Source organism: Urocitellus parryii, chromosome 5 (genome assembly GCF_045843805.1).
Source record: "Urocitellus parryii isolate mUroPar1 chromosome 5, mUroPar1.hap1, whole genome shotgun sequence".
Classification (NCBI taxonomy): Eukaryota; Metazoa; Chordata; class Mammalia; order Rodentia; family Sciuridae; genus Urocitellus; species Urocitellus parryii.
The window spans coordinates 100,805,660-100,819,291 of NC_135535.1; the positions used below are offsets into that span (position 1 = coordinate 100,805,660).

Genomic DNA, 13,632 nt, shown 5'->3' on the forward strand with positions numbered 1-13,632 from the left:
GAATTAAAAGTATATTGCAATAGTGGAAACATAAGTATATATGGAAAAATTAATGTTTTATGTTTGCATAACAATTTTAAGTTCTCAAAGGTTTTTTTAAACTGTACAACTCTTTTTTTAATGTTGTTTTTTTTTTTTTTAGTTGTCAATGGACCTTTATTTGTTTATTTATATGTGGTGCTGAGAATCAAACCAGTGCCTCACACATGCTAGGCAAGTGCTGATCGACCCCAACCCAAACTGTAACAACTCTTTATTATTAAATTATTAATAATAACACAGAAGCTTTCAAGTATTCGTAGGATGCTAGTTCTTCTCAATCCGTGATTAGTGTTTTATTAATGAAATACTTTGCTCCTACTACTAAGAAGTCATTCATTTAACACATATTTAATACCTACTGGGTTCAAGACACTACGTTAAATGCTGCGAGTCTGGTAGTGAACTACCAGAAAGATTAAAAAAACAGGTCTGGCCAGATACAGTGTCCACCACCTGTATGTAACTCCAGCAGCTCAGGAGGCTGAAGCAGGAGGATCACAAGTTCAAAGATAGACTCAGCAATTTGGCAAGACCCTAAGCAACTTAGCAAGATCCTGTCTCAAAATTTAAAAAAATAAAATAAAAAGGGGCTGGGGATGTGGCCCAGTAGTTAAGTGCCCTTGAGTTCAATCTCCAGTACAAAAATATATATGTATCTATATGTGTGTGTATGTTATATATATATATATAGGATTTACATTTTCAGAGATGAGACCGACAATATATACTTTGGAGAGAAATAAAAGCAGGAAGGGGCAAGGGGGAATGTTAAGAGAACTGCCCTTGAGAAACTGTCTGAGTTCATCACAACACGTACTTTGCCCATCTATTCAGTTTCAAGCTTCGATAAATATCGTGCCATGCACCTATCAGCACTTTTATGTCTGTCTTACTTCTATCCTTCAAATGAATCTGAAAGTGTGGTTTTCAGTATTTTGCAGATTTATGTCTTGTGTGAATCTGGAGCATTTTGCTTCTATAAATAATACCTTAGAAAATATTATCCTGTCTTATATAGAAGATGCACACAATACTTAGTCATATGCCTGTTTAGAGTGCGTGTGTGCCTGTTTAGTGTGTGTAAATATGACCATTAAAAGTTTAATATTAAGCTATTTGTACTGTTAAATACTGAGTGGTAATTATTCTTTTTCTTTTCTCCTTGCTCTAAAAAAGTATGTTAGCCCCCATGTCCTTTGTATTTACACAGGTTTATAAGCTTCTACCAGTGAAGGACCTCACTGGCTTCCCTGAAAGTTTAAATGAGGCTGAAGATCATGAAGAGTGTGTCAATCGTGATAATGTCTATATTAATGGAATCCTGTATTCCCCAGTGTCAAATACAAATGAAAAAGATATGTATAGCTTCCTACAGGTAAATTTTTGATGTTGCAGAGAATCCTTAAGGTTCTTATAATATCACATATAGAGAAATTATTTACTTTAATGCCTTTTATCATGGTTGAGGTTAATGGAACAGAAATATCAAATGACTTCCTCCAAAGTCAATAACAGCCGTAGCTCTGCTAAAAGCAACAGAACCAGGACTGGAACTTCTGGACTCTTAATCAAGTTTCCTTTTTTATTAAAGTTCATTGCTTTTTTAATTTTTTAGATGTATATGGACACAATTCATTTGTTTTATTTATTTTTATATGGTGCTGAGGATTGAACCCAGTGCCTCACATATGCAAGGCAAACATTTCTACCACTGAGCCACAACCTAGCTCATGCTTTGTGATATTTATAAATTTACTTTATATAAAATAATTACTGTTTAATACAAAATGAAATTATAAGTATACTAATATTCCTTCTACAAATATGACCATTAAAATTTTAATATTAAGCTACTTGTACTATTTGTTGAATTCAATATATATGTGTGTGTTATGTACTAATCAGGTGATCATTTTCTTTATAGGATATGGGCTTAAGAGTATTCACAAACTCAAAGATTCATAAACCAAAAGTATGTACACAGACTGTAGAATATCAATCGAGAATTTCAGCATATGACGGTAAAAAATTAAATGATTTACTGCCTAAAGTATTAAATCCAATAAAAGTATTGTTTCTAAGACAATATGTGATAAACATTAAAAAAAAAGAAAAAAGAACTTGTGATTCAGATATACTATAGTTTTTGCCCAAGGTTACATAACAACACAAGCCCAAATGAGATTATCTCAGATCTCCCACAAATGCAAATCTGAAAGGAACACAAGGAAGACTATGTAAAATGCTATAAGACAGGTATAGATATGCAAAATAAAGGCAAGATTAGCTCTGATTAAGGAAGTCTTTCATGAAGAATCTGCTTCTGGTAAATGGAGATGTTTGGGGTTGAAAGGGAAGAGAAAGTTTCCAGGCATAAGATCAATGTAAACAGAAATAGAAATGCTCACAAGACTATATTCTCATCAGTCAAGTAAAGAAGCTCTTCAGCTTTCCCAAAACATCAGCCAATGTTCATGTGGAAACACACATTCATCAATGATGTAAGCTATTTCGTTGGTGAATCAGTAATAATAATCAAGGATTTATTTGTAATCTTATATTGTAAAAATAAGGTTGAAGATAAGTTTAGGACATAAAAAAGAAAGTCAAAAATACTTTGACTTTCAAAAATACTGAATCAATTTTCTTTGTGGAATTTAAAGATTGTATTATTTATAAATTATATAATCCTTATCAGTAAGATTTATACTAAAATTGTGTAAGTACAAGTATACTTATGCAAATTTTCTGCAAAGAACTGGCTGTTAGCCAGGTGTGGTGGTTCACACCTGTAATACCAGCGTCTGGGGAGGCTGAGGCAGAAAGATCATGAGTTCAAAGACAGCCTCAGCAACTTAGCTAGGCCTTGTCTTAAAGTAAAATAAATAAAAAGAGCTGGGGATGTGGCTTAGTGGTTATGTGCCCACAGTACAAAAGCAAAAAAAAAAAACAAAAAAAAAACCTGGCTACTAAATATTTACTTGTACTTGTACCTAACTCTGACCTGCTTACATACAATGAAATAAAAAGCCTTTTTATCCTGACGCTTTCATACTTATCAACTATTTCTCAAAACTCTATATCTATTACAATTTTTTAAAAGTATTTTGTTTATTTAGTTGTAGTTGGACACAATACTTTTATTTTATTTTTACGTGGTGCTGAGGATCGAACCCAGGGCCTCGCACATGCCAGGCGAGCCCTCAACCGCTGAGCCATACCCCCAGCCCTACAATTTTTCTTTGCTTCACAGAGGAACACACCAATGGCAGTTTGGCCTCCTGGCCGCCTCCTGTGCCATAGGTCTCCACTTAGCACAATGGGTAGTAGTCTCATAGGACTCCGCAGAGTCTTTCTGCTCCAGAACAATTCAAGGCTTTCTACCAAGGTCACTGTGTTCTCTGTGATTCTCTTCCTCTAGCTCAATTTATTCTAATACTTCATATTTGACTAAAATATCACCTCAAACAAATTTCCCCTAACTATGTAAGTGTCTCCTCCGGGTTCCTCTTTATTTTATGACCCTATTTATTCAGTAGCACTTATTACAATCTCTCAGAAGCTTTACCTTTACATTTATTGTCTTTTCTCTCACCACCATAGCACCAGTTGCACTTTACAGAAGCCAAATTCAGGAGATAGATGAGCCAGTATCTCACAAAGAGACTGTAAGAAAGTACTTCCCTGAGACATGGATCTGGGACTTGGTGGTGGTAGAGTAAGTAACTTCCTTTATCTGTAAATGCAACAATATAGATTCCTTACAATTTTTACTTCTGGGCTAATTCCTCTTTTTATTGTAAATATTTTTAAGTGTACAACATGATGTTTTGATATATACATGCATAGCGAAATTATTATGACAGTCAAGTAAATTAACACATCATTTCTTGTTGTTGCCTTGGGGGTGGGGATAAGAGAATCTAAAATCTATTCTCTTGGCAAATTTCCAGTATATAATATATTGCCTTCAACCATGGTCTTCATGCTGCCAATTAGATCTCTTAATTTATTCCTCCTACATAACTGTGATGTTGTACCCACTCACTTGTCTCTCCTTACTCACCCCTGCATTAATCACCATTCTATAGTCTGTTTCTATGTATTCAACTCTCTTAAATTCTCCATACAGTTGTTTTTGTGTCTTACTTCATTTAGCATCATGACCTCAAGGTTCATCCAGATTGTCACAAGTGGCAGGCAGTATGACCCTTTTCTTAAGACTGAAAAATACTTCATTTTATATATGTACCACAATTTCTTTATCCACTCATTCATCAACAGACATTCTGGTTGTTTTCAAATCTCAGCTATTATGAATAACACTGTAATAAACATAGGGGCACATGTATCTCTATGAGGTGATGATTTCAATTCCTTTGAGTAGATACCTTGAAGAGGAATTTCAAGATCATATAGTTGGGGTGTTGTGTGTGTGTAAACTCCATACTGCTTTGCATAATGATTGTGCTAACTTACAGTTCCTCTAATAGCACACAAAGATTCCCTTTCTTTATGTCCTCCCCAACTTTTTAATCTCTTATCTTTTTGATAAGTCATCCTAACAGGTGTGAGGTGATAATAGATGTGAGGTGATAACTTCTTGTGGTTTTAATATGTTTTCCCCTGGTGTTTAGTAATGTTAAGAACTTTTTCTTAGGTCTCTAAGCTATTCTGTCTTCTTTGAAAAAAAAAAAAGTCTATCTAATAACTTGCCAATTTTCTGATCATTGGAGTTTTGCTTTTGAGCTGTGTGAGTTCTTTATACATTTTCAATATTAATCCTTTATCATATATATGGTTCACACTTATTTTCTTAATCCATGGGCTGATTTTTCATTTTGTTAACTCTTTCCTTTGCTGTGAAAGGCTTTCTAGTTTACATAATCCCATTTGTCTATTTTTGCCTCTGTTGGCTGTGCTCTTGGTGTCATATTCAAAAATTCACTGCCTAGACCAATGCCAAGATTTTCTCTATGTTTTTACATGAATTTTATAGTTTCAGATCTTACTTTCAGATCTTTAATCAATTTTGACATGATTTTTGTTTACGATCAGATAAAGACCCAATTGCACTCTTGTGCATGCACACTCTCTCCAGTTTTTCCAGTATCATTTATTAAAGAGACTTTCCTTTTCCATTGTTTCTTCTTGGAGGCCTATTGAAAATTAGTTAATCATATATGCTTGAGTTTATTTCTGTGCTATTGTCCTTTTCCTTATTCTATACATCTTATTTCATGCCAGAATCATACTATTTATTATTATGACTTTGTAATATAGCTTGAAATCAGGAAGCGTGATTCCTCCAACTTTTTCTTTTTTTAATACACAATATGTTTACATATTTATGAAATATAGTACAATGATTTGATATATGTATACAATGTGTGATGATCAAACCATGATAGTATTTACACCTCCTGAGATAAATTTATCCTTTCTATGTGTTGGCAAATTTTGGACTCTTCTAATTTTTTTGAAACCCATCATGTACTGTTGTAGACTGCAATTATAAATTATTATGCTATAGAATACTAAAACTAACTCCTTAGGTAGAGGTTAGAAAATGAGCACCAGTCATCTCTACCCACCACCGTTTCTAATCTCTAGTAACCATTATTTTACTCTTTTTTCCTATAAAATCAACTTTTTATATTTCACATGAGTGAGATCATTTTATGCCTGGCTTATTTCACCAAACATATCCAGAATTAATCCACAAATTATCCAGTAATCCACAAATTACTTTCTTTTTTATTTAATATTTGTGTGTATGTGTGTGTGTGTCTCACTTTTTCTACTTTAGAATTGCTTTTTGCTATTCAGGATCTTTTGCAGTTGTATACAAATCTTAGAATTACTTTTCTACTTCTATGAAAAAAATGCAATTGTAATTTTGATAAAGATTATAGTGAACCTATATATCCCTTGGTTAGAAGTGTCCCTGGATAGGTCTCTCCAAGTGAGCAGTGGAACCTCCACTCAATCAGGGTAGGTTCTTGACTTACAGCACTAAAAACAATTTCAGGACATGTCAAAAGCAATATACATGCAAAGATTTATTAAAAGACTGCACTTATTTCTGGACATCCAAGTTTCTGCTAGAAATCCTAATAGTCTTATAGAAAGTCCCTTCTATGTAACAAATGAAATTTTCTTGTTCCTTTCAAAAATATTTTTATCCAAATTTTGTCAATTTTATAATGTGTATCAGTGTGGATTTCTGGATTCATTTTATTTGGTGTTCTCCAGATCTCTTATATCCAGTTTTCTATTTACTTCTTTTTTTAAAATTGATTTTATTTTTAAATACACAACAGCAGAATGCATTACAGTTCTCATTACACATATAGAGTACAATTTTTCATATCTTTGTATATAGAATATGTTCATGCCAATTCATGCCTTTATACATGTACTTTGTTTTTTCTCTTTTTTTGCATTGCAATTCTTATTACACATATATACCATAATTTTTCATATCTCTGTTTATATATAAAGTATGTTGACACCCAATTCGAGTCTTCATATATGTACTTTGGATAATGATGTCGATCACATTCCACCATCCTCGCCAATCCCCTGCCCCCCTCCCTTTCTCTCCTACCCCCTTCCCTATCTAGAATTCATCTAATCCTCCCATGCACCCCCCACCCACACACCCCACTATGAGTCAGCCTCCTTATATCAGAGAAAACATTCGGCATTTGTTTTTTGGGATTGTCTAACTTCACTTAGCATTATCTTCTCCAACACCATCCATTCAAATGCCATGATTTTATTCCCTTTTAATACTAAATAAAATTCCATTGTGTATATATGCCACACTTTTTTTATCCATTCATCTACTGAAGGGCATCTAGGTTGGTTCCACAATGTAGCTATTATTAATTGTGCTGCTATAAATATTGATGTGGCTACGTCCCTGTAGTATGCTGTTTTTAAGTCCTTTTGGTATAGTCCAAGGAGAAGGATAGCTGGGTCAAATGGTGGTTCCATTCCCATATTTCCAAAGAATCTCCATACTGCTTTCCATATTGGCTGTACCAATTTGCAGTCCCACCAGCAGCGTATACCTTTTCCCCGACATCCTCGCCAACACTTATTGTTTTTTGTATGCATAATAGCTGCCATTCTGACTGGAGTGAGATGATATCTTAGAATAGTTTTGATTTGCATTTCTCTGATTTCTAGAGATGATGAGCATTTTTTTCATATATTTGTTGAACTTTCTATCACTTTCTCATTTCTTCTCTTGAGATTCCAGTAATGTATACATTATTCTTCTTGATGGTGTCCCACAACTCCCTTAAACTATCTTTTCATTCTTTCTTTTTGCTCCTCAGATCAAATGATTTCACAAGACCTGACTTCAAGTTTGCGTGAAGTCCTTTTTTTTATTTGATACAGTCTGATGTTGAAGCCCTCTAATTAATTTTTAAGTTCAATTATTGTATTCTTCAGATCTAAGATTTCTACTTAGTAGTTTTTATATTTTTCTTTGTTGGAATTCTTACTTTGTTCATGCATTTATCTTCCAATCTCAATTAATAGCTTTATGACTATTCTTTAAAATTCTCTGTTGAGTGTATCATCTGCCTCTATTTCATTAAAGTCACTTTCTAGAGATTCATCTTTTTCTTTTGTTTGAAATTTTTCCTGATTCTTCCTTTTCACTGACCCTCTATATTGGTTTCTCTGTATTAGGAAAAGCAACCATACCTCACTTTTGTCAAAGTGGCCTCATGTAGCAGAAGGACCTCACTAATAAGCCCAACCAGATATTCTAGGTGCCTCTTAAATGTTTGTATTTATCCATATTGTCTTATTCTTAATGGACCCAAGGAGATTAAAGTATAACAAAGTCTGTCAATGTCTTGAGATTAGCAAGACAGAAGCTAATTTCTTGAACTGCAGCAGAAAAAGTTAGCATATTAGGTAGATACTTTAATTACATTGATCCTCAAGGAGAAGCTGGGAGTTAGAATAGATCTTTCATTCACTCTATTCAAAGCTGGGAAGAGGATCTGTGACAAATGCTTCCATTCTTATTCATACTACACATACATTCAACTTAATGCTTTGTTCTTTATTTTTTGCTCCCTGAGACAGGCAAGTTAGCTGGACACTTAGCTTTATCTTGGGAGCCAGCCAATCAGAAGAGTTATTGGAAGGAACCACATACTCATTCATGTCCCTAGAGACAGACTGACTGCCTGATCCTTCGGCTACTAAATGCAGGCTAATTGAAGGCCTGATCCACAGAGAGCATCTGGGAAAGTTGAGGCATTAAGTATGTAGTCAAGCCTTCTCCAGGGAAAAGCTGGGTGCTGAAAAGTTTTTACCTGTTCTCTTTGCACTGAGCCCTAGGAGAGAGCTGCTGAAAGTGCTCATGTACCCCATTTAAAACCACTTTTTTGTTCTCTGTGGTTTCAGAGTACTTGAGAATGAAAGCACCATCCAATCCTAGAATCATCTAGAGGTAGATGATTTAGGAGCCAGACACTTGGATAGGAGCTATAAAAGTTGGGGTGCTTGATGTGTTGAACAATTTCTTCCAGGAAGAAGCTGGAGACCCAGTTTTATCACTGAAGCAAGCCAGGAGTGGAAGGCATGGGAAGTGCCCACACTCTAATTCTGTACTCCAGAAGTCTACTATTAACCTGTCCCTTCTCTCCCAAACAAGGCCAATTAGAAACCCAACCCTCAGGAATAACTGGGAAAGCATGTAGATAGACCCATTTCAGGGAGAAGTAGGAACTTTCAGCTAACTTTTCAAAATCCAAGCACTTTTAAGCTTATTGCTGTTTTCAGGAGAGGTTTAACATACTATGTCATAAAGTATCACTAGTATAATTAAATCGAAACTAAGAAATTTTACAAAAATTTAATTCTAGGATTTACAGAAAAAGAGGAATGGTTCTAAATATAACCAAGCATTGAGTGGATTAACAATTATGAGATCTTTTATTGGTCAGCAATCTTAGGTTAAGTACAAAATCAGGCCAAATAGGCACAGTAATAGCAGAAATAAAAAATGATAAATCTGCCCGTGCTGAACCTGCATTTTATAGAAAAAAATTTAACGATACTTTCCAATTACTTATTTAATCTATAATTATATTGTCTATAAAAAGTATACTACAATGATATATCTATAGGAGGTTCTGATAGAGACAAGCCTTGAAAAAAACAGGGTTGGAAGAAAAGCCTTATATTTTTCAATGCGTGGTCTGAATTATGCTCTTCATTATTGGTATTTCTATTAAGTGCATTCAAATCATGATAACAGAATCATTTTATAAGACCTCTCTTCCTTGAAGAATTTATTTCACTTATTTCCTGTTCTTCACATTACCTTCCTCCCAGCTCATCGGGTGTAGCTGAAGTAGGAGAAACTGTCCCTGACACCATCACTGAGTGGAAGGCAGGGGCCCTCTGCCTGTCCAATGACACTGGGCTTGGTCTCTCTCCCACTGCCTCTCTCCGAGTCTTCCAGCCCTTCTTTGTGGAGCTCACAATGCCCTACTCTGTGGTCCGTGGAGAGGCCTTCACGCTCAAGGCCACTGTGTTGAACTACCTTCCCAAATGCATCCGGGTAAGGATGTCTTTTCTAAATTGAATATAAGGCAACAGTCAAGTAAATTAAAAATTGCATTTCTAGGAATAGTGACAAATTCTTTTATACAAGATGTGATCAACAGAAAGTGAATACCATCAGAGAGATATTCATATCTTATATATATATATATTATAATTGCTATTATCTCTAAGTACTGAATTGCAAAAACAAGTTTCTAACCCTTATTATAACCCTTTAAAGTTAGATAGTTTGGGCAATATAATGATTTTGAGGTGGGCTGAAGTATAGCTCAGTGGTCAAGTACTTGCTACCATGTACAAAGTTCTGAATTCTATTTCCAACACTTGGGGGGGGGGAATGCAGATTTCTGACATAGACAACAAATACCAATGCTATTCCTGCTCATGTCAGATTTTCTAAGATTCACCTTCTACATTCCTTCATAGTTAACTTTATTCATTATGCTCAACCTCATTTTAAAAGTTCTTTGTGAGCACATTACCTGTGCTGAAACCATAACTATTTATAGACTTGTAAACTCTGCTGGGAGAGCTTAGAAAAATGACCAAGCTTCCAGATCACAGAAGCAGAGCTCACACAGGCAAGGAGCCAGCATTACCTTGCCTCACCTTTGGTCCCACCATCTGGAAGAAGAGGCTCCCCTAGAATACTAAGATCAACCAACATTACTAAGATTAAGTTGACTCAGGTTCTAAAGTTATTCAGTGCTCACTGATAAAATCATTAAGCCTAAGTACCCCAACACCTAACCATTCCCTCAATATCCTTTATTTCAATACCATTACCCTTCTGGTCTCCTACTTATAAACTTTTTGTCTGTTGTGTGGTTTCAGGTCCGCATACAGCTGGAAACCTCCCCCACATTCCTAGCTGTCCCAGTGGAAAAGGGGCAAGGGTCTCATTGCATCTGTGGTGATGGGCGGCACACTGTGTCCTGGGAAGTAACTCCAAAGTCATTAGGTGAGGAACAGACTCCTGGAGTCTCTAATTCTCTACTCAAGGATTGTGTGCCTCAGTGTTACTTTCCTCAAGCCAAGACCTCCAGATGGTAGGAGGTCTGTAATTCTAGGATTCCTAGAAGAATACCCTCACTTCCTCACCTCCATCTCCACCTTATATTCTCAGTATCAGAGGCCTCTAGGTTATGTTGCTTGATTTCTGCTCTTATGTTTTTATGAAATATAAGCCTACGGAGCATTAAACATTTATAAATCTTGAAATCAGAAGCACAGAGGAAAAAAGAAAGATGGTACTTATCTCTACTGCTTTTTTGTTTTTGCTTTTTTAGGAAATGTGAATTTCACTGTGAGTGCAGAAGCACTGGAGTCTCAGGAGCTCTGTGGGAGTGAAGTGGCTATGGTCCCTAAACATGGAAAGAAAGACACAATCATCAAGCTACTGTTGGTTGAAGTAAGTGAACCTGTCCATTTGGTAAGTCCTACAAAAACAGCACTGAATCAGGTTAGGGAAGAAGAGATGGATAATATATAGTCCATAATAACATTCATACTACACATATTTGGATATAATTAATAATTATAATAATAATATATGATGGTTTCTTAAAATTTTTCTTCTCTATTCCTATCTACCTATCATCCCCATCTCAGTCTCTGTCTCATGTATGTGTGTGTGTGTGTGTCTGTCTTTCTAATCTGTCTGTCTCTCTCATGACATGTTTTCTGTATTTTTCCCTCATGCTGTCATCTATCAACATGTCTCCTTCATAATGCTTATATTTAACTTGATAATATAATGCAGTTCAAATCCTTCTCTTTAGTATTCAAAATTCTGTTGTTTATCAGTACGCATGCCCTGAGAGTCAGTTTATGATTATCTCTAACTTCTTTTTCTTTTCCCTAAAGCCTGAAGGACTAGAGAAGGAAGTAACATTCAACTCACTCCTTTGTCCCTCAGGTAAGAGTCAACTATTTTGATTAAAATAGCACTAAATACAGCTTGTATAATGTTTGAAGTCCAAAGAATTTTTGTATATTTTGTCCCTTTCACTGTGAGGTAAGACCTGATAAAGTTTCTAATTCTGTAACTTTCCTAAGTACAAAGATTAATGCTTGCATAGTCTTTAACCTGATACTGAGATATATATAAAGATTGCGGGCATAACTTTTTAGATCTGCCTCTCCATCAGAGGGCAGCACTCCACCTGATCCCAGCTTTATTTCAAACTCTGCATGTGTGAGTCTTTTATTTTCTAATCCTCCATCGCCCTTTGCTGCAACCACAAGTCTGGCCTTGCTGATTATGGCACATTGCCTTTATTTTACTGAAGTATATTCCTGCTGTACTTAATCTGATGAGAGTTTTTTCATGAAAGGATGTTGAATTTTGTCAAAGCTTTTACTTCATCCAATGAAATGATCATGTGTTTGTTCTCCCTTTTATTAAAGTGATATGTAACATTTATTGATTTGTTTTTGTTAAAATATACTTAGAGATAAATCACACTTGATCATGGCAAATGATACTGTTAATGAGTTGTTGAATTCAATTTGCTAGTAGATTTTTGAGGATTGTTACATCTATGTTCATAAAAGATACTGGCTTATAATTTTCTTTTCTTGTAATACCTCTGTCTGGCGTGGGTAGTGCTGTCGCATAAAAAGCTTTTGGTACAGAAACACATACATGGCACCAAGATCCATATGCTTTTCACCATGAGTTCTCTTTTTTTTTTTTTTTTTTAATTTCTGCCTGACTCATGTGGTCCAGCTGTAATATTATCCCCTGGATTCCCAGGGAGGTGAAGCCAGAGTGGGCTCCCTGGAAAGCATCTTGGAATGCCAAGGCAGCTGGATAACTGCCTCTGATTCTTTTCCTCCTGTAGAAACCATGGACCCAGGGAAAACTTCTCCTCTAGTATTGTATCTACCTGGAGGAGAGAGTTGATGTGGTTAAAGTGAGATAATTCTTCTTATCCTTCTAATTTGGTTTTAATTCAACTCTGTGGACCACACAGTTTTCTCAGACTTATTTCCAAGTATCAGAGGTTTCAAAAAGATGTTCTTGTCTCCAGATATCTGCTAGTTCAACTTTCTATGGAAAAGGTGGACATATGCTATAGTCTTAGTTTTAATGGAACTAAAGAAATCCCTTCTTTAGTTTACATTTATACTTCCAACAGTATACATTTCCATAATGTATACTTAATCATTAATTACCAACTTTTTGCAAAAAAAGTTGTATTAAAAATATTTTGTTGTGGTTTTAAATTATATTTCCCTAATCACAAGTGAACATAAGCTTATTTTTGCATGTTTATAAATTGCCTTTATATCACTTGACCATTTGTGTTTTGAATATTTTAATGTTTTAGCCTTACTTGCATGACACTGGATTTTTTATCAGCTGACTATATTGCATATATTTTCGTTTATGTGGCTATTTTTAAAATTTTTCTTATGATATCTTATTTCTTATATACGCCTTAAATATTATGAATAAGAGAAGATATATACCACACTTCTCTAATTTTCTTCTTCTTGTACTTCACCAAGATTAAAAACAGCATTAGATATATGTTCATCACTAGCAATTATTTAATTTTAAATGAGTCAAAATGTTGTCCTGCTCTTGGTTATTTTTCTTTTCAGTTTGCTAATGATGTTTGTTGACTTACAAAATTTTCAATATTAACTTTATGATAAGGGATGCAATATGAAAGCAAATACTACACTTCTCTCATTTTCATCTTCACATAATCCACCAACATATAAACAGGAAACATATATCCATCTTTAGTAATTATTTTATTTTCAAGAAGTCAAATGCTATTCATCTTCATCTCCTCATACCCATTTTTAGGTCTTCATAAAAATACTAAAATCATTAAGGTGAAAATTGAAGAAAGAATATAAGATTATTGTAGAATTTGAGTGCTTTGGGGGAATTTTCCTTTGCTTATGTATATATACAGGTTTTGTTGGGGGATTTTTTTCCTTATACAATGCATTATTGATTAAGGA

At 34.8% G+C, this 13,632-nt stretch overlaps 1 protein-coding gene across 1 annotated transcript in view; it reads left to right on the plus strand.

Moving 5' to 3' along the window:
• LOC113175129 (alpha-2-macroglobulin) overlaps positions 1-13,632 on the plus strand; it is a 43,677-nt gene that overhangs the window by 19,836 nt on the left and 10,209 nt on the right. The window contains exons 16-22 of the mRNA XM_077799026.1: positions 1,253-1,417; positions 1,967-2,063; positions 3,646-3,760; positions 9,415-9,643; positions 10,483-10,609; positions 10,938-11,059; positions 11,515-11,566. Coding sequence (XP_077655152.1) covers positions 1,253-1,417; positions 1,967-2,063; positions 3,646-3,760; positions 9,415-9,643; positions 10,483-10,609; positions 10,938-11,059; positions 11,515-11,566 — 907 coding nt within the window. The remainder of the gene's footprint in view (positions 1-1,252; positions 1,418-1,966; positions 2,064-3,645; positions 3,761-9,414; positions 9,644-10,482; positions 10,610-10,937; positions 11,060-11,514; positions 11,567-13,632) is intronic.